Raw genomic sequence first — 26897 nt, forward strand, 5'->3', positions numbered from 1 at the left:
CATGATACTTAGATGGCCTAAGTCAGAGATTTATGCCACCACTTTTATCCAGCTATTCTTAGTATATAACTTGTGCCTAGCACAATAGCTTCAAAAATATCCTTGGTTACTCATACTTTCTCTAATTTGCTAGTGTAGTATAAAGAACATAAACTTTTTTGCCAGAAAGATATGAAGTTAACATTGATACAGTCACCCAGTAGTTGTGGGATAGTTTGTGCCTAACATTTATCCTCTCTCAGCCTCAGCTTTTTAAAAAATCAACATAATTGGGATAAAATGACTACTTTGCAGTATCCTGAAGGATGTTTGGCATAGTAGAATGTGTTTACTAAATGTTAGCTATTTCTATTATGACAGTTGTTTCAGGTAATGTCCTTTGCCAACGTGACAGCACTTGCTGACTCCCACAGGAACATATGCCTACACCTCTATCCATTTCCTATATACTGGGGATTGTGATTGGTTGACTCATTTATAACAATGGCCAAAACAGAACCATGAATATATATATATATATATATTTCACAATTTGATTTGATGACACCTAATTGCCTAGTTAGAATCATAGTGAAAATGAAAAAAAAAAAGAGGTCTTATGTTAGGGCTTCTTTGCCTTTGAAATTCTGTCCATGATGTGAGGTGATACTTCCTTGTTATTTATACCAGTAATATCATGAGGACATTAGCACAGAACTCCGTACTCAGTTTTCCTTTCCCAATCCATAAATTGTGCAGTGTTTGGCATGTCATATACAAAAACACAGGGAATCTCAACTCCACTGGGGCAGAAAAAAAATCTTTGCTATTTGAACCCACCCTTTAATACAAAGATCAACAACACAGACAGCAAAAGAGCTCATTAATTTTAATAGTTGAGGACAGCTTTCACATTTCTTCCTAAGAATTATCTCCCAGGGACCCCCAGGACATTCATGTACTACATCTACAAGTATTCGAATTTCATAAATGCAATATTGCAAAAGCAGGAGAACTAAGAAAAGCCTTTAGAGCCTTGCAATTAAAACAAATGCTTAGTCAATTCTCCCAGTTCTTGTTACTAAATGCTAAATACTAAATGCTGAAAAGCTGTGCTGGCAGCTTCGAAGAAGCATGAAGAAGGAAGCTCTCAAAATTACAAGCACTTTTACATTCATTGTTTTGTATTATAACCAGAATGACACAGGACAGATTTATTTATTTTGGTAACCATATTGGTGTCAAAAGGAGAAAACCCTTTGTTGGTGCCAAAGGGAGAAACATTTTCAGAACAATAAATGGAGTTGGTTTTATTTATGACATAATAGGTTAATGAGGGCCAAGATTCCCAGACTCCTTATAACTGTGCTTCCCACTTTTGCTCACTTTGGTGTCAAGAATTGGAACTAGGAATATGGAGCCAGTCATTGTAATAGGACAATAAAAATTTGTTAAATGAATGAACTGATACTTAGCGTGCTGTGTGGACAGGCTGGACCTAATTTTCTCTTAAGTGGAAACCTTCCTGGGACATTTTGGGGAGGTGACATCCAGCAGCCAGCCTGACTTGTGCCCTGGCCATCCTGAGAACCCAAAAAGAAAACTGAGTTCATACTAGTTCATCCCAGTCCTCTGAATATGCCCATTCGACATCAAAATTTGTGACCAGAATTTCAGATTCAATATCATATGTAATCAAAATAAAATAAATATGTATATGCCTCCTTCAATTACATTCAGTACATACAAGACTTTAAGTCTGGGGTAGAAACTGAGCGATGTGAGACCCCTTTTCCTTACACCAACCTTTCACCTTTTTAGCTTTCACTCTTCTCTTTCCTCCTTCCTGCCCCTTTCTTCCAAACCTACCCTTCTGCCCTTTCCCCTGCTTCTTCTCTTTCTTCCTCATTACTGAAGGTGAATAATTCTAAATATCTGTAGCTCCAGAGGGTTGCGCCAATAGAGCTGTTGTTAGTTCCCAGAAATAAGAGCAGTTGTAAGGAAAAGAAGACTGTTTCTGGCCATATTGACAGTGATTTAGAGACTCTCTTTTGAACATACAGATATCGAGAACATTCTACTGAGTGTGAATTCAATACTTACACAATAAGCTGGGAATTTTAGTTTTTAGGATATAAATTTCATCATAATGATAATAAAACAATAAACCATTAGTCACACAGTAAGATCCAGTTTTTATGCATGAGTATTTAAGTAAAACAAGGGGGATGTTATTTAAAGCAGATGGGCAGATCAGATACATATTTGTCTCAATTCTTAATTTCAAATTCACAAGTGCTGGCTGGAGGAGACCCTTTCAGGTAGTAAATCAGTTTGCATTTCTTTCATAACACAAAGAGCAAGGCTAGAGGAGCCTGTCAGAGCTATGGTAGGTCAGTTCTCTGTCTTCATCTCCCTTTTCTCCAGGGCATCCTATTGGTTACCATCCTTAGCATATTCCCTACCCTCAGGAGCATCAGGTGCCTTTAGCCTATACGTGTAACAGAAGTTATTTCCTTAGATAATTCTCTTGAGGGCTTTAAATTAATTCTACCCCGGCATTGCATGGTTCTAAATGTCTTTTCATTCATTCATTAAACAAATTTTCACTGAGCATCCATTTCTCTGCCAAGCATGACTGTAAATGCTAGGTAATACATTAATTCCAGTTAGTCTAATATTCTTTTGTAAGAAGAATCTCTGACATAATTAATATGATGTATTGGTAAACTGGAGTATGTTCAAAATGTCAGTCCTGTCACTGTTAAGTGTTGTATCTCTCTCCATGTATTTCTCTTAACTATTTGGAAAATTTCCTTCCATATGGCAATAATAACAAAGATGATACAAAATAGAAAATGAATATGTACTTTCTGGTTTGCTTCTCTTTTCGGGAGTATACAAACCAATTTCCAGGTTGCCTGGTATTGTGGCGAAACTACCTAACCTGGAGTCAGGTGGCCTAGATGTATCTCACCTTCATAACCTTAGGAAAGTTATTTCACCATCTGGAGTCCCCCCTTTTATTTTAATCCTAAAAACTGAGTCTGGGAATCCTTGACCTACCTTTCTCTGGCATGACTGATAGGGAAAAAATGGAATAATATTTGTAAAAGTGCTCTGAAAACCATAAAGCCCCATTCAAATGCAAATTATCACTATCAAACAATCTGATATTCTGTGGGAAAACTTTTTTTTTTTGGTCCATTTTTTAAAGGAGGAACTCACATTATCAACTAGCATTATTTGGGCATTTGACAGCATAACCCACATTTATTTCCTCATGAAAGAGACCAATTAGAAGTTTTCCTTATTGAAAATGAAATGCACTCCCCGTGGGCCAGACTCTGAGTTGGAGATGCTTTGTTTACTGAGGGTTTCAGCCAAGGCTTCAGGTCCACAAAGGAAAACTCCTATTCTGGTACTTTGGGAAAAAAAAGAAAGAAAAAAAAAGACAGTTTCAGGCTTTGTGATGCCATAGATTACACAGCACATAGGGGGGATTTCCAAATGATTTTAGGCCCCAGGGCAGAGAACCCTCTGCTTCTTTGTCTTTTCCACAAATGGCTGAGTTCATATTGCCCTGTGGGGGAGCTGCTCAGCCCTGTTTGTGAGGGCAGCAGGATACTTCAAATGGCAGTTCACTTCCTTGGAAAATGACATTCAAGCAAGGTTTATGGAAACTTCTACCACAGAAAATATGGTGGTGAATTTGTGACTCTGTGGGCTACTTCCCTTCAGGGGTGTGTCCTCCCAACCCTTCCCGGCATCCTGAAATCAGAAACAAATCTGCTTTAGGTGCACCAGCTCTGCCCACAGCTTAGTATGGCTTCATCCTCCTACATTTTAGAGCCTTAAGCCCTGCTTCTCATGGTATGGTTTCAGGCCAGTCGCCTAAGCAGCAGCTTTTTAACAGTGCAGATTCTTGGGTCTGACCCCATACCTACTGAAATCAGTGCCTGCATTTTGAAAAGATCCCTGAAGTGATTCATTAAAGTGTAAGAAGGAATGTCCTAAAGGGTATATTTGTGAGAATTTCTTGAGTTTATCATGTATTCTAGCAAGATAAAGGATCCCCTCAATGTTTCCTGATGGCTAAAGCTTAAGTGAGGGCAGAAAGGATCTTGGGATGTATGTCAACTGAAAGTGGGGACAGCGTCTCCTTAATAACAAGTATAAAATGTATTGAATTAAAAGAAGTAGATATACTAGTGAAATTTAGAAGGTAAAAGAAAATAACTGAGTTAAGGTCTTATTTGGGAGGAGCAGGATTCAGAAAGTCTAAGTGGGGGCCTGAGATCTTTGTTTCTAATCATTCTCCAGGCAATTTTTATGTGACTAAAAGACTCCTCTTGAAGTCAGAGACATGCAGACCATTCAATTGGGTGTAAATATAGGAATCTAGGTATTTTCATTTTTAGGATATACAAATCTAGCCATGTTAGGAGCTACTGCTTTTAAGCAGACCACAAGCCTCAAGAACACCTTGAAGCAGAGCATGCCTTACTTTGGGTGTTGACTTGCAATTGTTTTGAATTCGTTATCCCAGTTGGGCCGTCCATACAGAGTCTTTTGTTTCAAGCCTGTGATAACATCTTTCTCCTCATCATGGTGCACAGCAAAGTGATTGGCCTGAAGAAAAGAAAAGAAATTCAGAAAAAGCTGTAAAAGCACATATGAGAGGTCTGTCTGGAAGAAGTTCAGCCATTGTTAATATAACAAGAATGGTTTGTGTGACATTGATGTAACCTGGCAGCCAAAGAGAGTTGACTGGAATGAGCATGAGTGAACAATGACAACTTCACTGTACTAGACAGTGGGGGCAGTAGATGGTGTTGAGTGAGCATGTGTATTGTGTGGCTGTTGCCTTCAGCATGACTGAGTGAGTAGAGCAATGAATCTGCATAAAATTTTGCATCAAATATATAGAACTTTTCACCCCAAAGAAGCAAAATATATATTCTTTTCAAATGCACATGGGACATTTTCAAAGATAGACCACATGATAGGACACAAAACAAGCCTCAACAAATTCAAGAAAACTGAAATTATATCAAGTATCTTTTCAGACCACGATGCCTTGAAACTAGAAATCAACATCAAAGAAAAAAATAACAGACACCTAAACTCATGGAGAATGAATAACATGATATTAAATAATGAATGGGTTGAAAATGACATTAAAGAAGAAATTAAGAAATTCCTGGAAACCAATGATGATGAACACACAACAGCCCAAAACCTATGGGACACAGCAAAAGCAGTCCTGATAGGGAAGTTCATAGCAATACAGGCATATCTGAAAAGACTAGAAGAATCTCAAATAAAAAACCTAACCATAAAGCTACAAGAACTAGAACAACAACAACAATCAGAGCCTAGGGCAAGAAGAAGGAAGGAAATCACCAAGATCAGAGCAGAATTAAATGACATAGAGACCAAACAATTCAAAAGATCATCAAAAGTAGAAGCTGGTTCTTGGAAAAAATAAACAAAATCAACAAGTCTTTAGCCAGGCTCATTAAGAAAAAAAGAGAGAAGACCCAAATAAACAAAATCAGAAATGAAAGAGGAGAAATCATGACTGATACCGCAGAAATACAAAGGATTGTAAGCATTTACTACAAACAACTGTATGGCAAGAAATTTGACAGCCTGGAAGAAATGGACAAATTTCTAGGAACGTATAACCTTCCAAAACTGAATCAAGAAGAAGTAGAAAGTCTAAACAGATCAATAACAAAGAATGAAATTGAAACAGTAATCAAAAATCTCCCTGCACACAAAAGCCCTGGACCAGATGGCTTCACAGGCGAATTTTACAAAACATTTAGGGAAGAAGTAACTCTTAGCCTTCTCACACTATTCCAAAAAATTCAAGAAGAGGGAAAACTCCCAAACTCATTCTATGAAGCCAGTATGACCCAAATTCCAAAACCAGGTCAAGACACAACAAAGAAAGAAAACTACAGGCCAATATCACTGATGAACATAGATGCTAAAATCCTCAATAAAATATTGGCAAACAGGATCCAGCAATACATCAAAAAGACCATACACCGCGATCAAGAGAAATTCATCCTAAGGATGCAAGGATGGTTTAATATTTGCAAATCAATAAATATAATACATCACCTAAACAAAATGAAAGACAAAAATCACATGATCATATCAATAGATGCAGAAAAAGCATTTGATAAAGTACAACACCCATTTATGATGAAAACACTCAGCAAAACGGTAATAGAGGGAGCATACCTTAACATAATTAAGGCTATATACAAGAAACCTGAAACCAACATCATACTCAATGGACAAAAACTGAAAGCATTCCCCCTGAAATCAGGAACTAGACAAGGCTGTCCACTCTCTCCACTCCTATTCAACATAGTGTTGTAAGTCCTAGCCAGAGCAATCACACAAGAAAAAGAAATAAAAGGCATCCAGATTGGGGAAGAGGAAGTAAAACTGTCATTATTTGCAGCTGACATAATAGTATACATAGAAAACCCTATATACTCCACTAAAAAACTACTCGATATAATAAATGAATTTGGCAAAATAGCAGGGTACAAAGTCAATATTCAGAAATCAAAGGCATTTCTGTACACCAACAATAAAATATCAGAGATAGAAACTAAAAGAAAAATCCCATTTACCATAGCAACAGGAAAAATAAAGTACCTAGGAATAAACTTAACCAAAGAGATAAAAGACCTGTACTCTGAAAATTACGTAACACTGAAGAAAGAAATTAAGGAAGATACAAATAAATGGAAGCAAATACCATGTTCTTGGATGGGAAGAATCAACATCATTAAAATGGCCATACTACCCAAAGCAATTTACATATTCAATGCAATCCCTATTAAAATACCAATGACATATTTCACAGACCTAGAAAAAATACTTCAAAAATTCATATAGAACCAAAAAAGACCCAGAATAGCCAAAGAAATCTTGAGACAGAAGAACACAGCAGGAAGAATCACAATACCAGTCATCAAAATATACTACAAAGCCACTGTGATCAAAAGAGTCTGGTACTGGCATAAGAACAGACATATAGATCAATGGAACAGAATAGAGAGTCCATAAATAAATACAAGACTATACAGTCAACTAATATTTGATAAAGGGGGAAGGAACATAAAATAGAGTGAGAAGAGCCTCTTCAACAAATGGTGCTGGGAGAACTGGACAGGGACATGCAAAAAAGTGAAACTAGACCACCAACTTACACCATACACGAGAATAAACTCAAGATGGATCAAAGACTTAAATGTAAGCCATGACACCATAAAAGTCCTAGAGGAAATCATAAGAAGGAAAATTTCAGATATCCCACGTAACAATATTTTCACGGATACATCTCCTAAGGCAAGAGAAATAAAGGAAAAAAAATACACAAGTGGGACTACATCTAACTAAAGAGTTTCTGCTCAGCAAAAGAAAACATCAGCAAGATGAAAAGGAAACCAACCATATGGGAAAACATAATTGCCCATGATACCTCAGACAGGGGACAGATCTCCAAAATATATAAAGAACTTATACGACTCAACATCAAGAAAACACACAACCCAATTAAAAAATGGGCAAAGGACCTGAACAAACACTTCTCAGAAGAGGACATACAGAAGGTCCATAGACACATGAAAAAATGCTCAACGTCACTAGCCATCAGAGAGATGCAAATAAAAACCACAATGAGATACCATTTTACACCAGTCAGAATGGCCATCATCAACAAATCAACAAACAACAAATGCTGGCGAGGATGTGGAGAAACGGGAACCCTACTGTATTGTTGGTGGGAATGCAGACTGGTGTAGCCACTATGGGAAACAGTATGGAATTACCTCAGAAAACTGAAAATGGAACTGCCTTTTGAACCAGCAATTCCACTGCTGGGATTATACCCGAAAACTCCTAAAACTCTAATTCAAAAGAATTTATGCACCCCTATGTTCATAGCAGCCCTGTTTACAATAGCTAAGTGCTGGGAACAGCCTAAGTGCCCATTTGTAGAAGAATGGATCAAAAAACTGTGGTACATTTACACAATGGAATACTATGCAGCAGAAAGAAAGAGGGAACTCCTGCCATTCGCGACGACATGGATGGAACTAGAGAGAATTATGCTTAGTGAAATAAGCCAGGCAAAGAAAGGAAAATACCATATAATATCACCTAATACAGGAAATTAAGGAACAACACAAACAGATGAACTAAATAGAACAAGGAACAAGATAACAGTTATTAGGGGGGAGGGGGGAGGGAGAGAAGGGGGATAAGTAAGGGAAGGGTTTAGTCAAAGAACATGTATAAATGACTCATGGACATGGACAACGGGGAGGGATATGATTGTGGGAGAAGGGGTGGGCTGGGTGGGGGGGAGCAATGGGGGAAAAATTGGACAACTGTAATTGAAAAACAATATAAAAATGCTATTAAAATTTTTTGCATTAAGCTTCAACATTACTCCACAGACACTATTTAGATGATTCAGAAGGTCACAGCTATGGGCAACTGGTAACTGGCAGATTCATCACGATAACATGCCTGCTCATGCATCATGTCTGGTCAGAGCTTTTTTGGCATAACATCAAATCACCCAGGTGACTCAGCCTCCCTACACCAGATTTGGCACCCTGAGACTTCTGGCTTTTCCCAAAACTAAAATCACCTTTGGAAGAGAAGAGATTGCAGACCATGGATGAGTTCAGGAAAATATGAGGGGGCAGCTGATGCTGACTGGGATAACTATGTGAGGTCCCAAGGCGCCGACTTTTAAGGGGACTGAGGGTATCATTGTCCTATGTACAGTGTTTCCTGTATCTTGTATCTTCTTCAATAAATTTCTCTATTTTTCATATTATATGGCTGGATACCTTCTGGACAGACCTCATAGATATATTTATATATCTCACTGCCCATTCTAACCATAGATATATTTGGGGCAAGGCATGCTGAAGTGCAGAAGATAGAAAAGATGAACAAACTAGGTCTCCTAATGCAATGTATAATATGAAAGGGCAGACCTTGAGGTATAAACATGAATAATCGTATGTATAGAATAGGGTATGATGAGTGCATTGGAAGAGACACAAACATCTCAATGAGAGCAAAGAAGGGATTTGGGGTGGGAGGATATGGGAAAGTTCCAGGGTAGCAACATTTGATTCAGGCTTTGAACTGTGGGTAGGATTTAATTCTCCATCTGACTTGGTTTCTCACAGCCCTATACCAAAGCTCTACGACTTTCTCTCTTCATGCTAATATACTTCCATTCCCTACCCTTTAAGACAATCACTATGAATTAAAACAACCATAGACTAAGAGAATAACTAAGAATTAAAATACCCATAGGCTAAAAAGCTCTCATATTTTGGTAACATAATGAGACATCAAATCAAGCCTAAAACTAGTGTGTGTGTGTGTGTGTGTGTGTGTGTGTACATAGTCACGTATTGATTTCTGCTACCATCCTAGGGAGCCTCAGTTTGAACAACAGATATTTTTCATAAAAGTGGTCAATTAAATTTATTCAAAAATTAAGTCATATTTTAAACCCATTGGACAGGAGATGAATGAGGCAAAGAAGGGTGATTACTCTGGTTCAATAATCCTGTAAAGAATAGTTTTGCAAAGCAAAATACTTATTTTTTAATATAAATACATTTCCTACCAACTGTATCTGGCTTTTTAAATAATAAAATGGCAAAGCAATGTATATATTATAGCTTTTTTTCTGGGTTTCATTTTTATCAAATATTTTTTGTTGTTTTGTTTTTAAATTGCTGAAGTCACATCTTGAAACTGCTTTTCTGTAGTAGCAATTCGCATGGTCATGTGTCCCTGGCACATTTGCTACAAGACTATTCTAAGACTTGGAGAATCTAGGCTAAGCAATATGCCAAAACCTAAATGAGAAAAAGTCAGTTTTCCCAGGTATAGGGTGCATGAGAAAGATGCCCAGGACTGCAGAGACACTGAGACACTGATCAGGAATAAGCAGAGACTCTTCCTGTAGCTCTTCTCTCAGAGTGCCAGCTTATGCTGCATCCATGCAAATTATTAATATCTGCTTACTTATAAATTTGGAGTTAATTTGTTTCAGAGTTTCTGAGTCATGCAGGGCTAGATAATTCTTTGTTGTGGGGGGCTGTTTTGTGAATTGTAGGATGTTTACATTGCTAAATGTCTCTGGAGAGATGGGATACACAATCACATAATCGTCGGCAGCCGTCCGTCTCGAGAGACGATGGTGTAGCTTCTTAAGAGTCTATCTGCACCGCCGAGAATGGCTGTGCAGTCCAACTCGGGAGTGACACGGTATCTGTCTCCTCCCGTGTTGAATCGACATCTTGCAATGACGCTGAAGCTACAGAGCCTGGGCAGGGTAATATATATACATATACATATGTACTATATATCACCTTTTTTAGATATATTTTTATTTATTTCCAAGTGATAGTGATCTACTGGGAGTTGCTAAGAGTCCAGCTCTGGAGCATTCTGACTCTGCTAATTATTAATTGGATGCCCTTGGGACAAATGGCCTAACTTTCTCAGGGTCTTGGTTTCTTCATCTGTAAAATGTGAATAATAATAGTGTTTACTTCATAGGGTTGTTGTGAGGATTGAATTAAACAAACTATATAAATACTAAAAACAATACCTGGCAAGTATTATCTGCTTAAAAGCTCTGAGAAACTTAATACTATTTAATACTACTTTGAAAATGTATATGTTATAAAACATGTATAAACATAATATTAAAGGGATATACAATATATGCAAGTATATGTGTTTGACACCCCCTGGTGGGAACATTACTCTAATAAGGTCAAAGTCATGGCTTTTATTCATTGTTGGCTCCTTAGCTTTGATCTGTCCCACATCGTCGTCGTCGGCAGCTGTCCGTCTCGAGAGACGATGGTGTAGCTTCTTAAGAGTCTATCTGCACCGCCGAGAATGGCTGTGCAGTCCAACTCGGGAGTGACACGGTATCTGTCTCCTCCCGTGTTGAATCGACATCTTGTGATGACGCTGGAGTGTCCTCTCCAGTGAAGCTGAAGCTACAGAGCCTGGGCAGGGTGATAGGGAGGGTCTGCTGTTGCCCATGCAGCAGACCCCCCCTCTCTTCGCAGCTGAAGGGTCCAAGGGAAAGACGGAGTCAATACAGCTTGGCTTCAGGTGCGCCGCAGGAGTTGCCGGTGTTGACTACAACGTCAAACCGCCTTAGGGACTCCGGCTCCGGATTTTCTGTCGGGGTTTACTCCCTTAGCCTTTCCCCTGAAGAGGTATGCCGCAAGGCAGCGGAGGTTTTTTGGAATCAGAGTTTTCCTTCTCTGATGTGCCCTGACTGGAAGATTGAACCAGCGACACTTAGCTCGCAGGCCGACGCTCAATCCACTGAGCCAAACCCACATATATCAACTTTAAATCTAATCTCAACAGTCTGAACATGTGGGGATAATGAGTGAGAGTGAATGCTCTGAATCACTGGTACCTATCAACTGTTCTTAGTAAAAACAGTGCACAAAACCCTCCAAGAGCCAAGGAAAACTAAGTAAGCCCTGGATCCTATGGGAAGGACCAGAAATTTGGGATCTTGTCCTTACTTGTGACTCATCCCAGCCTGTGAGGTAGATGTTATAGCTGAGGAAACCGGCATTGTTCCTCTCTTGCATCTGGGTCTCCAGCAGCTGCAGCAAGTCTGCAAACCACTCAAAGGCATGTGTGTCCCGGCACAGCCAGTAGAAGTAGATCTGAAAGAGGATGGAGATTATATTTCTTGCTGCTCAGAAGGTCTAAAAACAGGTTTTCAGAAAGCTCTAGACATTCAACAAGCTAGTTCACATGAAATCTGCTCTGGCCTTCCATTAGCAAGGCAGTAAGTGAATAGCTTGGCCTAAAAACTACATTGTTTAAGGGAAAAAATTAGTCAACCACTTTCTCTCTGGGTCTACTCTTGACCTCCCAGAATCCCTCGTTTTCTTTGTACCTCCGCTCAGAAAGACCACTGGAATCTAGACTAGCAGTGTCTGCCGCAGGACTGCTTCCCTGCATGCTACTGTCATACATTCCTGAGTTCTTAGGGAAAAAAGTAGTTCTACTCACACTTCCCCCGCTTAGAAAAGAGGAAAAGGGGAGAATGAAAAGTCATGGTAAGCTTAGTATTCTTATTAGAGGTAATCTATAGAGTTATTAGAATGTCTCAAGTTTTGTTAAAGATGTCCTTTATTAGACAACAAAACCAAATTTACATGGCTCAAAAAAATTCTCTGGGAATTTATTCTGAAAAGATATCTATCAGAAGGTTATAGTTACATGAAAGACATGTTTCCTGCCCTCCTCCTGCAACAGAAGTATTGGGGGACTGAAAATGAAATCAATCTTGATCTCTAACCTAAGATGATAGAAAAATTATTCTATATCCTATCAATGGAACCTGAAGGAATCATTAAAATTATTATTATAAAGCCTGTGACAACACTGAAACACTGTTTTTAGAAAAGCAGGACATAAAATTGCACATCCTCAATATTTATACCTTTCTAAAAATAAGTAAACATGGGAAAATATTGAAAGAGAATACACAAACAAGGACAAGTATTTGATTCTCTCTACCCCAACTTCCTTTCTTTCAAATTTCTTGCAATATATTATTCTATATAGTAATATACAAATACAGTATATTACTTTTACTAATGGCCCTGCTTATATAGAAGCACATTTAACTTGTCAAATCACTCTTTTAAGGGAATCCTACCTCTCTAGAATGACCCTGAACCTGCCTACACTTCCCTTGGTCTCTGCCACCTTCAGCCACAAAGGCTTTCTCAGACTTCACTTGGCATAATGTGATGGATGCCTCAAGCCCTCTGAAAAATGAAGGAACCTACCTTTCTGAGCTTCAGATTGGTGGCATTATTGCAGTATTTGTACCAGACTGACTTGAGAATGGATGCAAAGGGTGTGACCCCAATCCCTGCTCCTACTAACATCACCACCTCGTAGCTGAACACATCTTCACTGGCTGTGCCAAAGGGCCCATCAACCGCTATCCTGAAGGGAAGCACGAGAGAAGGTGGTTACAGACATAAGTTACTGTTCAGAGTGGGATGGCGCACACATTATGCTTGGGGTGTGCAATATGTCACTTCAAACCAGGACAAGTTATCTATGGGGCACTTTCTTCTGTGAATCAGCTTTCGAGTAACCAAATTGGTGTCAACATTGGGGTTGGAGGTATGAATATGAATTCTTAGCTTATTGAAAACATTTGGTAACTCTCAGGGGTATTTTGTTCATCTGTCCATTCCACTTCACCCACAACACACTCACATACACATGCACACATCAGGACATCCCACACTTGAAATTTCTGCTTATATTGCACATTGAAGCAAAATAAGAAATTTCTATATCATAACATCTTATAGATTTAATATGTCCAATTTTCATCTGTCTATTCATTGAGCTATTCAACAAACCTTTCTTTAACATCTTCTAAGTTCCTGACACCATATTAGGCATGTGGGGAGAAGGAGGTAAAGTGAATGATATATGTCATTTATGCTCAAATAACGCATGACAAGTATTGAAAATATCTTTAATACACTAGAAGTTTGTTTGTTAGAAAAGTTAATATACCTTGGCTTTGATCCATACATATTGAAAGGAATTTGAGAATGTTCATTATTAATATTTGATTCAAATATTTTACATTTCACATAAGATTTATAAATATGTGCACAAATATACCGTGCACATAAAATGGGGAGCATAGAGATAGCTACCTATATTTGTTAAATCTGTGCATTTTGTCAGAATCAGGAGATAGTAAGAGATGGAAGGAGAGGAGCTATTTATCATCACTTTTCCTGAACTCTATACCTTTGTAATATGCACTTTGTACTCACTTAGGTAGTTTCCAGGCATCTTGAAACTCCTGCTTATCACAGCCACAAGCATTGAAGAGTCCTTCCGTCCAGTCCCCAACAATGCGGATATGGATGCTAAAGAAGTCTTCCTCAGGGGCAGAGGTCAGTGTGAAAGGGTGCCACTCCAGCTTGGACACCTTGGGGCACTTGACAAAAATGTATTGTCCCACCTCCATCTTGAATCCCTTCTTCTTCATCTGTAGCTCGATGGTTTTGAAAGGATGAGTGACCACCTATGGAACAAAACATGTCTCTGGAAACAACACTTTCCCCAAATACTTGCTTTTTCAGTGTCCATAGAGATAAAGGGTTGAGCTAAGATACCACACGTAGGTTCCTTCTTTAGGGTCAACACAGCATTTCTTGCAGCATATGTGACTCTCATTGGGCATTGCCTTTGACTGTAGCCCATAGCCAATGATGAGCTGATGTAGGGATACAAAGGCCTGGCCCCTCTCTTCAATTTGGGACAACTCCAAGGGTCCATACTAACTCCAGCACTCCTTGTAGGATCAGCTGAGGCTACAAATGCAGCTACACAGAGGGGCAGCATTTTCCTCTCCTTGGTCTTGCTTGTCTTTTCTTTGACAGGTTCATCTCCTGAGAACATGCCCCAATAAACCTTCTGCATGCAGTTTTCTATCTCAAAGTCTTTACAAGGGAATTCAACCTAAAACACCAGCTTATTACCATATGTTTTATCTAAGAAGTCAAGGCAGGGGCTAGAAACAGAAAGAGGAGATGGTTTCCTACTCAGCCTTCCTGTCTCCCCAGAGACTGATCGAGAGCCTTATCATCTGGATAGAAGAAGACCCCATCGATGAGTTACAGCAAAAGCTCCCAAACCAAGGATAACTTTTTGTCTGTCTTTGTCCCAAGTCACATCTTGAACTTATCTAACTCCACACATAGTTTCTACATTTCTCCCTATTTGGGTAATACACCAGATATCTCTCTCAAAGCCAGCCCCTACTTACCCATTACCATCCATCCATGTACATGGATGTTGATAACATCTTTGCTTACAATAGCAAAAGATTGGAAACAGTCTAAATGTCCATCAATTGCTGAGTTGGTAAATAATTTTTAAAAATAGAACACCATAAAACACTTTCATTTCAATACAAAAAGAACTATATTATTTCTTTGGGGAGTCCAGACAAGCCTAGAAGAACTTCATATGTACAACTAAACACAAACCAAGAGATATAAGAGGAATGAAAAATCAATAGAAAAATATCAACTTCCTAATGTTGACTGATTTGCTGAGCCTTTCTTTTCATCAATGAGGAGAAATAGAATGGAAAGTCCTTTTAATAAAAATTGCCAAACATTTCCAAAACTTGTGATTTAAATGTATCTTATATGATAAAGCTGTAACCAACTTCCCTGCATCACTGAAATAAGTTGTAAAGTTTTATTTTAAAAACGAAATAAAAATTTAATCAAAACTATTTTGAAAATTATCATTACCATGTTGTAATATTGTATGGTGAAAGTAATTTTTACCATAAAGCAATTTTTCTGCTACAGGCAAAATTGGGTTTGAATTTTAAAAAATGTACTAAGGGAATACTTTTAGATAATACCTTGTTTTTTATGTGTGTTTATATGAGAAGAAAATGAATATCTATTTTCTTCAAAGAAAAACAAGTTTGCCTTAGAAATATGTTTAAGGGAAACACTTGTCTGGTTAGTCAATTCTAGTTTAGTAATGGAAATTTTGAGGTACTTATTTTTGCTGATTTGTGGGATTTTTCTTACAGTACAATATAAGTAGCATAAAAGGAGAACTTTTATGGCTTTTTGTGTTTCCAGATTTCCAATGCCAGCTGGACTGTCTTTACTATGACTCCCATAGATGCCCCAAAAAGAAAAGCTGGGACAAAAGACAGGAAGAATTTGTTTGTTTTAAAAAATTACCCATAGTAGGCTTTTGGTAAATATTTTTTGAACTGAACTGAATTGAATTAAATGTTATTTGATACAAATAGTCTTGTCTGGTGTTTCCTGAAACTATCATAAGAACTTGCTATCTCTATTATTTAGTTGAATATTATTTATTTTTTTTTGTTGTTTAAGGATGAGAAGCTACATAGAACTGTTAGAGGGGAAGCCACTATATACTTGGAGCTAGGAGACTCAATTCTAGATGCAGTTTAGTTAGTAACTTGCTTGGGACTTTGGCACTTTAACTTGGGTAATCTATGATTGCATACCAAGCACAGAAAAGGAGATTAAGGGGACTTGGGAAACTATGTCAACCTCAACCAGACCTTCCTTTGGTTTTCTTCTTTGGCATCTGAATATTTTAAGGCTCAATGCATGCTCTTTTGAACTCACCTCTTGCTTCCCCACTCTTAACTAATCATATTATCACTCTATGTCCTTCCTCTCTTTCCCTCTCTCTCTCTCTACACACACACACACACACACACACACACACACACCACATTCATTTACACAAAATATTTGGGTTCATTTTTCAACAGAATATGTTAACTTCTAGTTTACCCAGCTAAAAAGTCCAACCATTTGATTATCATGCTAAGTGCATTGACATTAACTAGCTCATCTCTCTGCTCTAAGTTTACTCAAAAGAAACTGAGTAAAAGAGAGCTCTGAGTAATAGAGAACTTGGGTAGACTTTCCCATTCTATAGTAAGATTCTATTAGTAATTCCTAAACCAGCCAATACCTTGGTGATGACCACCTTCTGTTGAGATCGCCAGAACCGTACCAACCTCTCACAGAGATACAGGAACATGGGACCCACTATCCATTTCCAAGTCTGTAACCAGAGCAGAAACGAATTTAAAAAAAGAATGTGTTAATGGGTGATAATTAATAAAATATTCATGGAGGCAAAACATTTTAGAAGTCAGGTTAATCTTTGTAGGCATGTTTAAATATTTTATATTAGATTAGTAAATGTCTTCTACAACAGACTGCATAAAAATTATCTAAAAGTAAAATAACAAAATCTTGAGCCAGTAAAAATGAACATTCTCCATGGCCACATTGGGGAACTATATCTACAGTATGAAACTTTCCCAAGAGGAACTGCCCACAAGAATGGGATTTCCTCCTAGTGTTGCAACAGCAGTTGCAATAACCATAGAGCAGAGCAAGTTTGGTTTCAGAATTAACATTTCCCTAAAAGATAGCACTTCAGTAACACCATATTTTTAATGCAATGTTGCAATTGCTTTCAATTATTATGTAGTCAAAATGTATTCTTTTGCAAGATGAGAATTTTTATGTAAGAATTTAGCTGCTTCTCCAATATCCTAGTAAGTTCCTAAGTGCTATACAATGCATTTGCTGAACAGGAAAGAACCCAAATATTTTCAGATTTCTCTATATATCCCTCTTGTCAGAATCTGTGGTGTTTCAGAACATTGGAATTACCTTGTAGTATTGTTAGTTATATAAAAATACTTAGGCCACATAGCTCCATCCCAAGACTCAGTCAGTTAGGTTCCTACTTAAATACTGGAAGTAGCAAAGAATTGTAGAAGGCAATATCATCTAAAAGATGACATTCCAGAATGAATTCCAAGAATGAAATAAAATTATAAAGTGTTTCTCACAGTCTCACATGTGGTGTTTCTATTAACTTACTTTTAAGAAACGTTTTATTTGAAGTTGAGAAAACCTAGTTTAATACCTGAAGTAGCAAAGAAATTTAGAAAGTAGTATCATCTACATGTTCTCTTCTGCAGCCAAAGTTGAAGACTATCTGCCCTAAAAGTCAGTAATGTTCTGCTACTCGCCTTTTTTTTTTTTTTCATGGCACAGGTTTTGAAAACAGTCTGGCATCATGTATGTATTTCCTGGGTGCCATCATGGGCCACATTGAATGGAGCCAGGTCTTGGACATTGCCTCTAATATCCCCCAAAACCCAGAAGTTCCTTTGAGGTAGATGCCTGTTAAGATAGTAGTAGTCTGACTCCAGCTGTCTTCGAAGAAATGTGCCTTCTCCTAGCCTATACGAGAACCTGAAATATAGTTCCCTTTTTATCATTTCTGTTGATGCCTGCATGTAGTGGGGACAGTTCACTGAGGTGTCTGGTTGCTTTCATTAATGAGCGAGGATGCTTAAAGGCTTAAAGATGTTAAGTCCTCAGAGAACATTCTGTGTCTAAAAGAAGAATACTCCTATATTAGTAGAATAAGGAATAATAAAGGAGAAAATGGGATGGGAAAAAAGTAATAATTCTGCTCAGCAATTCTGTACAAATGTTGGGGTTTGTTTGCCTAGTTTTATATCAATGGCTAGCATAATAATCAACAGAGTATACTGCTTGCCAAGGGGGAAAAATGAACATCACAGGGCCATTCTTTGCTCTATGGAGCAGATGTATTGAGAATACATAAAATGGAGTTCTTCAGAGCTCCCAAGAAAAGAAAGTAAATATTTCAGCATGTTTTCCTTTGTCACCCTTGTCACACTCCTGTTTTCCGTGCAGTGCTATTGCATGTTAGTATGAACTTGGCTGTCCAACTTCTTTTATGCTTCATTGACAGGACTTCCAAATGCCTAAAGGTAACCCTATGTGTCACCTCATCAATTTCCTTCCCAGCTCCGTAGTTTATATAGAAAGTCTTATTTCCTGGTATCTGAAGAGTCTCCTAGCTCCTTATAGGTGGTTATCTGAGCTACCCAACTAAGTTCATGATGGAATGCCTCTGAAAATCATTAACTGGTATTACTGTGACTTTCATATCCAGAATAGAAAAGATGGAACTTCTTAAATCCAAAGAGCACTTTCAAAAATGATGCTTTTCTGAGTTTCATATCAGGACATTCATAAAAGACCAATACAAAACTTACTATTCAAGAAATAATCCTCTACTAAGTTTATTAGAAAAAAAAAGTAGATACTTATAACATTCTAGTAGTTCCATGACATTTATAATGGACAACTCTATGACATTTGTATGTATTTTGTAAACACAGTTTAAAGATTTTGGTAATGAAACTGTAATAGCAACAATGAATTGTTCATACCATAGGAGGGTTCCCATAGAACTCAGGGACTGGGCACTCCTTTATTTTTCCCCAACTTGAGATGTTTTGGTAACATCTTGTTATATTGTGCTCCTGCAAACTCTTTGGGGTCTGCCCACGTACAATTCGCCTGGGGAGGAAATATAAGTACAGATAACTTAGTAGCAGGAAATCAAGCAATTTTTGACATTCTGGGCATATTTTAAGTATTCTAACATGGGTCTTATACTTTTCACTAAAAGGGTATATCTTATTGCTCCCTCCAAATAAATTAAAGAAAGGGAAGGAAAATATATGATCTTCAACAGTAGAAAAAGACATGTACAGTGGCAAAAAGAATATTTATATGTAATATTATAGAGGAGAAATTTTGAATAAATACATGTTTTTTTAAAGAGAGCATTTGTGCTTCTGTTTCTATAATTGTTTTCAGTTATAAACAAACAAAAACAGAAAAATTGCGAATCTAATAAAGCAGCTGCTAACCCATACAGTGCCTTTGTGCAAATTAGAACACGGTACTCCCTCTGTGAGGAGGCTCCTATAGGCAAAGACCTTGACCAGCAGAACATGGGCTAATTTTATTTCCCTTGTGTAGTTGGCAACCCCTACAATCATACAGTAGCCACGAGGCTTAATACAAGTGCTTTATTTGTTGTTTTGAAATTGCCTAAATTAAACCAAAAGGTCAATTTAAGAAGACTTAACTTTGTGGAGATTAAGACATTCTCAAACATGAACACTAATGGTTTCTCCCATGAACTGCTCAAAGCCCATTAACTTCAATAAATGCTAATTGAAAAACTACTAAAACTTAAGACAATGTGCATTTGGTGGGACAGATGAAGGGAGACACAAAGTTTTTTCTCTAGGGTTCTCTGAAACAACTAGATTATGATCAAGTGCTATTTAAAGGTACTCAAGTGCACTTTGAAGAGCTGAATTTTAAGGTAGCTATTCCCATTGCATAATAAAAAAAATTAATGAAATTCATTACATAAAAAAAAATTCCCCCAAAGAGCACCTGCAATATGAACAAGATGTTACAAAATGAGGATTGAAATTACAAAAGAGAAACTGTTCATTTAAGATAAGCAAGTTATTGAAGTTCTGGTTTTATGATTCTTTCTTAAGTGATAAAGGCATAATTTGGTTGTTAGTGCACTTTATTTTTAAGGTGCTTTTTAATGAGAAATAAATTATATATATATATATTGTTGGCAGCCGTCCGTCTCGAGAGACGATGGTGTAGCTTCTTAAGAGTCTATCTGCACTGCCGAGAATGGCTGTGCAGTCCGACTCGGGAGTGACACGGTATCTGTCTCCTCCCGTGTTGAATCGACATCTTGTGATGACGCTGGAGTGTCCTTTCCAGTGAAGCTGAAGCTACAGAGCCTGGGCAGGGTGATATGGAGGGTCTGCTGTTGCCCATGCAGCAGACACCCCTCTCTTCGCAGCTGAAGGGTCCAAGGGAAAGACGGAGTCAATACAGCTTGGCTTCAGGTGCGCCGCAGGAGTTGCCGGTGTTGACTACAACGTCAAACAGCCTTAGGGACTCCGGCTCCGGATTTTCTGTCGGGGTTTACTCCCTTAGCCTTTCCCCTGAAGAGGTATGCCGCAAGGCAGCGGAGGTTTTTTGGAGTCAGAGTTTTCCTTCTCATATATATATATATATATATATATATATATATATATATATAAAGATACTCAATTACTTTAGGAGCGCCAATAGTTTCTTGTCAGCGCATAAAAGGAGTATCTCAGGAGTCAGAGTCAGCAAGTCGGTCAAGAATGCACACAGTGGTTGCCCAATGATGCTCTCCCCACACTTCCCCTTTTCACACTCACTTGGCCACTTCTAGGCCAACTGGGCTTTGTGCAAAGTCATTGAACCTTAAGCATCTTCTTCGTCCACCCTTGGTTATCGGGAGCCCTATTTATACCAGTGAATTTCCCCAAATATACTTTTGTGTGTAGGTGGGAATCAGCTAGTGTGAAACAGTAGAAAAAGGAAACCTGGTATTAAACAGGATTCCCAATAAGGCAAAATCTTCCAACACATGTTCAGGCATTGTGTCTCTGAGGTGCTTAGACCACCAGAGCTCCAATCCCAGCTATGCCGCTTACAAATTAGTGGCTTGGACTACATATTTTACCTATTTTTAGTCTGGTTCCCTGTCTAAAATTTACCCAGGAAGTGGGGATTAAAAGAAACATTTCATGTCTATAACAAGCACTCACTAGAAGTTAGCTCTTACCTTTATTATATTAGAATGCTTGAAGGAAATAACCATGTGTTTTTCCTTCTAGTGTTTCCCACAGTGCCTGAGATCAGTTCTCACACATAGTAGGCAATCAATAAATGACTGGCTTGAATCAAAACTCATTGAACTACAGAAAAAGCTTTCAACTGGTTAATCTAATTCATTCAGTTTGGGAGTTTGTCCAATGTATTCGTGATTAAGCCACAGGAAGCATCATTGCAGACATCTAAGATCATATGAGCACTCTCAACATGTTTTATATGCTTGCAAAAATACTCAAACTCTGATGTATTTTCAGACTTGCTATAAATAGCAGCACTATGAATACCTATTAATTGGTTTCAAGAAAATAAACTGCTGTTCAGTGGTTTCTATCACAATGACCTCTATTGTCCCTTCATATTCTTTCATAAGACCAGCTGATCACACACAGTCAAGGACGTCACTGTGCCTCTAACAGAGCATCACACCTAAGAAACTGAAGGTGTGACATCAAGTACTTGGCCCTGGAGTTCAAACACTCACTCAGCTCCATGGATGGCGAGACCAATGAAGAAGATCACAAAAAGATGGTGTGTGTACCAAAACACTTCAAAGTAAGATCTCCGGATGGTTTTGGTGGAAGAGGTGATAATTAATATGAGGCACAATGTGATGACAATTCCAGTAATGCCTGCCAACCGAGTCACAGCCACATACAAGCCTCCTTCAGGATTCTATAAAACACAAATAGATACACACACTTTTGTAGGTTTTCAAATGCAGGACTACCTATATGTATATAAAGTGTCCAATGTATAAGGAAATAGCTATTTTCATTCCGCCTTTACACAATCCTAACCAACCCTCACAGAGGGATACAAATAGATATTTCTCAATTTCAAAATGTCTTATGTGGTTGAGGTGTCATAAAAATATGAATTGATATACTGAAATAGTTCTAAGGGAGTATCAAATAAAGGAAATCATCCTACAATAAGATGGCCTAGAAAGGGCTTAAGATCTTTCTTTCTTTGATTTGGAAAGGGCCATGTACGACTGCTACTTCTTTACCTATTAAAGATTTATCCACATTCTATTACCTTGTGCCTTCTAGAAAGAAATTATGATACCCAATCCTAGAATTATACCCAATTCCTGACCATACCTGATCCAGAGCAAATCCTTGTTTCCATAAGCTCCTCCCAGGTCATTTAACACAATCTCAGGTCCTATAACAAGCCTTGCTTAACATCCGTCTGAGATCCTCCCTCATGGCATGTGGTCTCTTTTGCTACAGTAAGTAATAAACCCAACTTTGTTTGACCAGATGTGTATTCCTGGTTTTCTGTTGGGCCTTGCCATGGGTGAGTTTGAGTTACTCCAGGCTTCACCCACACATATTCTTACTGGTAAACTTCAGGAACTAAAATATATCTAGTGACCCTCCACACATGGGATCAGGAGTGTGGGAGATATTTCCTCTGTACCCACTTTCTTAGAACCTACAGACTTGTTCCTCTGATAGTCAATTTTTGTTGTTGTTTTTCTGGCCAAGTGAAGTTCTTCATTCATTGAAATCTAGTCCTCAGTTTTGACAGCCTACAGACCCTGAGAATCAGGAAATAAGAGGCTTACCTTGATTCTCTCTCGAGCAAAATTGAGGTAAGTTTCACCAGGCTTATCTCCAATGTCAGAAAGTGCTATTGAGTAAGGATCAGAATTGTTGACTCGGGCGTTCACACACCACTCCACATTAAATAGATGTGCAATGGTATGAATCGCTAAAGAGGGCAGAGAAGAAAAACAAAGAGGGTGAAGGACATGGACAATTTTATTGTAAGATGGGTTTGCCATAGGCCCCTGACTCCATAATAGGTTACAAGAAAACACAGGAATGGCCCAGGACACTTATAAACAAAAACTTGGTCTCCGGGACCAGAAAGGCATGCAATTCTAGTGGGTAAGCTATTCTCTAATTGTGTGAACATAGGCAAATCACTTAACCTCTCTTGTTTCGGCTTCCTAATTTGCAAAACGAAGGTATTGAACTAAATGATCCTAAAGATCCAACCAAGTTCTAAGATTCTACAAAATAACTTTGGTCTCTGAGTATATTGAGATGCCCTCTCATTGTCTCTCTTCCCCTGATATATTTATGCTCAAACAGGAAGACTCTCATGTTACATATGCCTTTGGTTGCTCCGTTCACCTGACTCTCTGACATTACTCCAGAGAGAGATGACAAAGTTATATTGAACTGCTACAAACCAATGGCCATAAGAATGAATTTTGTTTTAAAAAAATGCATTCTCCACTTAACAAGCACTGTCATTAGACTTACTAGGTACCAAGCACCGCTCTAAGTGCTTTATGATTACTTAATCCCTGTGAGTCTAAATTTAGATAATATTATCATCTCATCTTACAGATGAGAAACCTGAAGCATAGATTGCTTTAAGAATTTGTCCAAGTTCACCAAGCTAATAAGTAACAGGGTTAAGAATCAAATCAAAGCAGCTTGGCCCACAAATCTGTGCTGTTAACTGTTACATTATGTTGCTTTCTAACAAGATTTTATCATACATTTTTCACTTTTGAAACATTTCATTTGCCACAGCTCAGAAAGCTTGCATGATCTACTAGTAGATGAGAAATCCAGTTCAATGTCTGCAATCTAAGCCTATTTTACTCAGGGAAAAGTCCCTTAAGAGCAGATTTACTCAGACTTTTACAGTCTCTTTTTTTCATCACTGTGTATGTGTGTATGCCTATTGTCTAGCACATCAATTATTTATTAAGTGACCTAATGGAGATTTGATAAAGGTCCAAGATACATCCTTTCCTTTTTTGTTTTTGGTTTTGGTTTTTGCACTGTTTAATTGGGGTATAATTAACTCATATTACATAAGTTTCAAGTGTATATCACAATGATTCGATAGTTGTATATACGTATTGCAAAAACATCCATCACCACACATCATTACAGAATTATTTTCTAGTTATGGGAACTTAAAAGATCTACTCTCTTACAAACTTTCAAATAGACTATGAAATATAGTATTATTAACTATAGTTGCAATGCCAGATATAACCCTTCTTGTACCAACACCACCACCTTAATAATTGTAATAATAACATATAGCCCTGGCTGGGGTGGCTCAGTGGACTGAATGCCAGCCTGCGAACCAAAGGTTGCTGGTTCGATTCTCAGTCAGTATAAATGCCTGGGATGTGGGCCAAGTCCAGAGTTGGGGGCATGCAAAAGGCAAGCACACATTGATGTTTCTCTCCCTCTCTTTCTCCTTCCCTTCCCTGCTCTCTAAATATAAATAAATAAAATCTTTAAAAAATAACAACATATAATAATTATATATCAACACATGTATACCTATTATATGTATGTGTGTATATGTGTGTATACACACACACAGTAATAATAAAGTGTTTAACTGATAAACAGTTTTAAAGGATTGTTATAGGCTGTGGCCCCTTTAAGGTTACTACAAGAAATCCATGACTCTATATGTTCGAAGAAGAATTATCTTTAATGAATGAATAAAAGCTCTCATATGTGGACTAACAAACATTTTTGTTATTATAAAGGGTGAAAAGAAGTGAAGACACTGGGATTTTATCAGGGGATCCCAAGATAAAAAAAGTATTAAGATCTGAAGGAATATGTCCTAATATTGGGATGGTGGAAAGAGGAGTAAATATTTTTTAAAAGACCTCATTAAAAAAAATACAACATATATAATCACCATCTATTATGCCTATAAAAGTTGACTTCTTATTGTTAAAAGTATCTAAGAACAGAGGGAACGCTCTGGTTGCAAGTTTTCTTTGCAATCTCAAATATCTTAATAAACCTACCAGTGTGAAGTGCAATCATCCATGCCACCATTTTATGAAAGGTGAGGTTCCTGTCCAGTTGTCTTCGAATTCTTGTTGAGCAGCACTTTGGATTAAGGGGAAATAATGAAATAATAATTGTTAATAAGGTTTTTCTCTGTTCCAGGCATTAGATACATATCACCTTATTTAATTATCACAACCATCCTGAAAACTATGTCATTCTACCCATTTGACAGATGAGAAAACTGAGGCTCACATTAACGTGATCATCTTCCCAATGTTAAAGGGCCAGTAATGGCACAACTGGATTAACCAGATGTTTTATGTTCCTGTACTAGTGACCTAAAGTCTCTCCAGAAATCATTGATTAATTGTATAAAATATGAGTTCGGACAGAAAACATTCAAACGTATAGTTTCTAGTTCAGATTAACTTATTATAAACAGAGGATATAGAAATTAACAAATGACAGGCCTGCCCTCAAAGACATGGCAGTCTAATGGGGATGCAGACAAGTGAACAGTTCTAGAACAAGTGAATAGTTTTAGAACAACACCCTTCTAAGATGTATACTATGGGAGGAGAAAAAAATAGTCTACCTGCCTTTGTTCACAGAGACAACATTATAAGGGACATCATTAACCAAATAATAATAGCACAAAAAATAATAGGTAATTGTTTTAAGTGTTTTATATGCATTGACTAATTTCATTCTTACACCAGTCCTATCAAGGAGGTACCATGATTATCACTACATAACAGATGAGCAAACACAGCTATAGAGAGGTTACCTTGCTTTAAGTCACATAGTTAATAAGTGGCAGTGCTGGCATTTGAACTCAGACTGTCTGAGGCCAAACATTATCAATATTCTGATATTTCATACCTTAACATTAAGAATAGTATTTTGCTCTCTACCCTAGTATAACTGTACTCACAACATATGTAAGAAGATGTGGCTTTGAACCTGGATTCAGAACCTGGCTTATAGTTGAATCAGAGCTTTACTCTCCTGAAAACTAGTCAAATACTCTGGCTGCTTTGTTCCTGAGACTAGATATACTGCATAGAGATTCAGAGACCTTTTAAGGAGAACAGAGTGAAGTGCCACCCCACTCAGTAAAAAATATTATAAATATCTGGTTCTAAACATATTCAATTGAAATATAGGGGGTACTTAATATTTGCCTTTTTAATAAAACGTTCTGACTTTATTTTTGAAAATATAACTATGGAAAACTGTTCTTACTCCACTGTCTCTCAGTTAGCTACATCTAGGAAGGTCAGGCTGCTTAGACCAGGACAGCAGATTCCTAGAACTATAGAAATAGTAGTAAGTAAGGCATGAATAGTTCACAAAAAGGAAAAAAAGATTAGCCTTCTGTAAGCCAGACAGGTTACCCATAATTATTACTTCATTTAATACAATGAGCTAAGTATTATTGTCCTCATTTTACAGATAACAAAACTAAAGCTAACCCTTATGTTCCTTGGATCCAAGCCTATTTGTCTTTAAGGTTCATGCCTTTTCCAACAAACCAAATGTAAAAATATAGGCATTATTATTCTACCTGTCTGAAAAACCAAGACAAGGATTTAAGTGTAAGTATGCTATCTGAAAGGTGATCACACAAAACAAGGTTAGGGGAAGTAAGACTGGGAAAAGAAGGAAATCTTTAAAGGGTATATTATATCTACCACTATCATATCATATGTCAGTGAACTCTCTGATCAAGGAACTCTGGAAGACTGTGTAGAACATGCTTCAGAGTTTTGCTTTCTGTTTTATTTTTCCTGAGGGATTAGGAAGCTTGATACTTATCTACCAACTTCTATCTATCACTGGC

The 26897-nt window shown here is 37.7% G+C and overlaps 1 protein-coding gene across 1 annotated transcript in view; it reads right to left on the reverse strand.

Annotated features, from left to right (window-relative positions):
• Nucleotides 1-853: 853 nt before the first annotated feature.
• CYBB (cytochrome b-245 beta chain) overlaps nucleotides 854-26897 on the reverse strand; it is a 35479-nt gene continuing 9435 nt past the window's right edge. The window contains exons 4-13 of the mRNA XM_090264868.1: nucleotides 25069-25153; nucleotides 22831-22976; nucleotides 21739-21929; nucleotides 18950-19079; nucleotides 16633-16725; nucleotides 13914-14167; nucleotides 12894-13056; nucleotides 11610-11756; nucleotides 4487-4611; nucleotides 854-3403 (exon numbers count right to left, since the gene is read on the reverse strand). Of these exons, the coding sequence (XP_090120994.1) occupies nucleotides 3277-3403; nucleotides 4487-4611; nucleotides 11610-11756; nucleotides 12894-13056; nucleotides 13914-14167; nucleotides 16633-16725; nucleotides 18950-19079; nucleotides 21739-21929; nucleotides 22831-22976; nucleotides 25069-25153 (1461 nt within the window). The 3' untranslated portion in view covers nucleotides 854-3276. The remainder of the gene's footprint in view (nucleotides 3404-4486; nucleotides 4612-11609; nucleotides 11757-12893; nucleotides 13057-13913; nucleotides 14168-16632; nucleotides 16726-18949; nucleotides 19080-21738; nucleotides 21930-22830; nucleotides 22977-25068; nucleotides 25154-26897) is intronic.

The sequence above is a fragment of the Furipterus horrens genome, unplaced genomic scaffold, assembly GCF_987537825.1.
Source record: "Furipterus horrens unplaced genomic scaffold, mFurHor1.1.pri manual_scaffold_17, whole genome shotgun sequence".
Lineage (NCBI taxonomy): Eukaryota > Metazoa > Chordata > Mammalia > Chiroptera > Furipteridae > Furipterus > Furipterus horrens.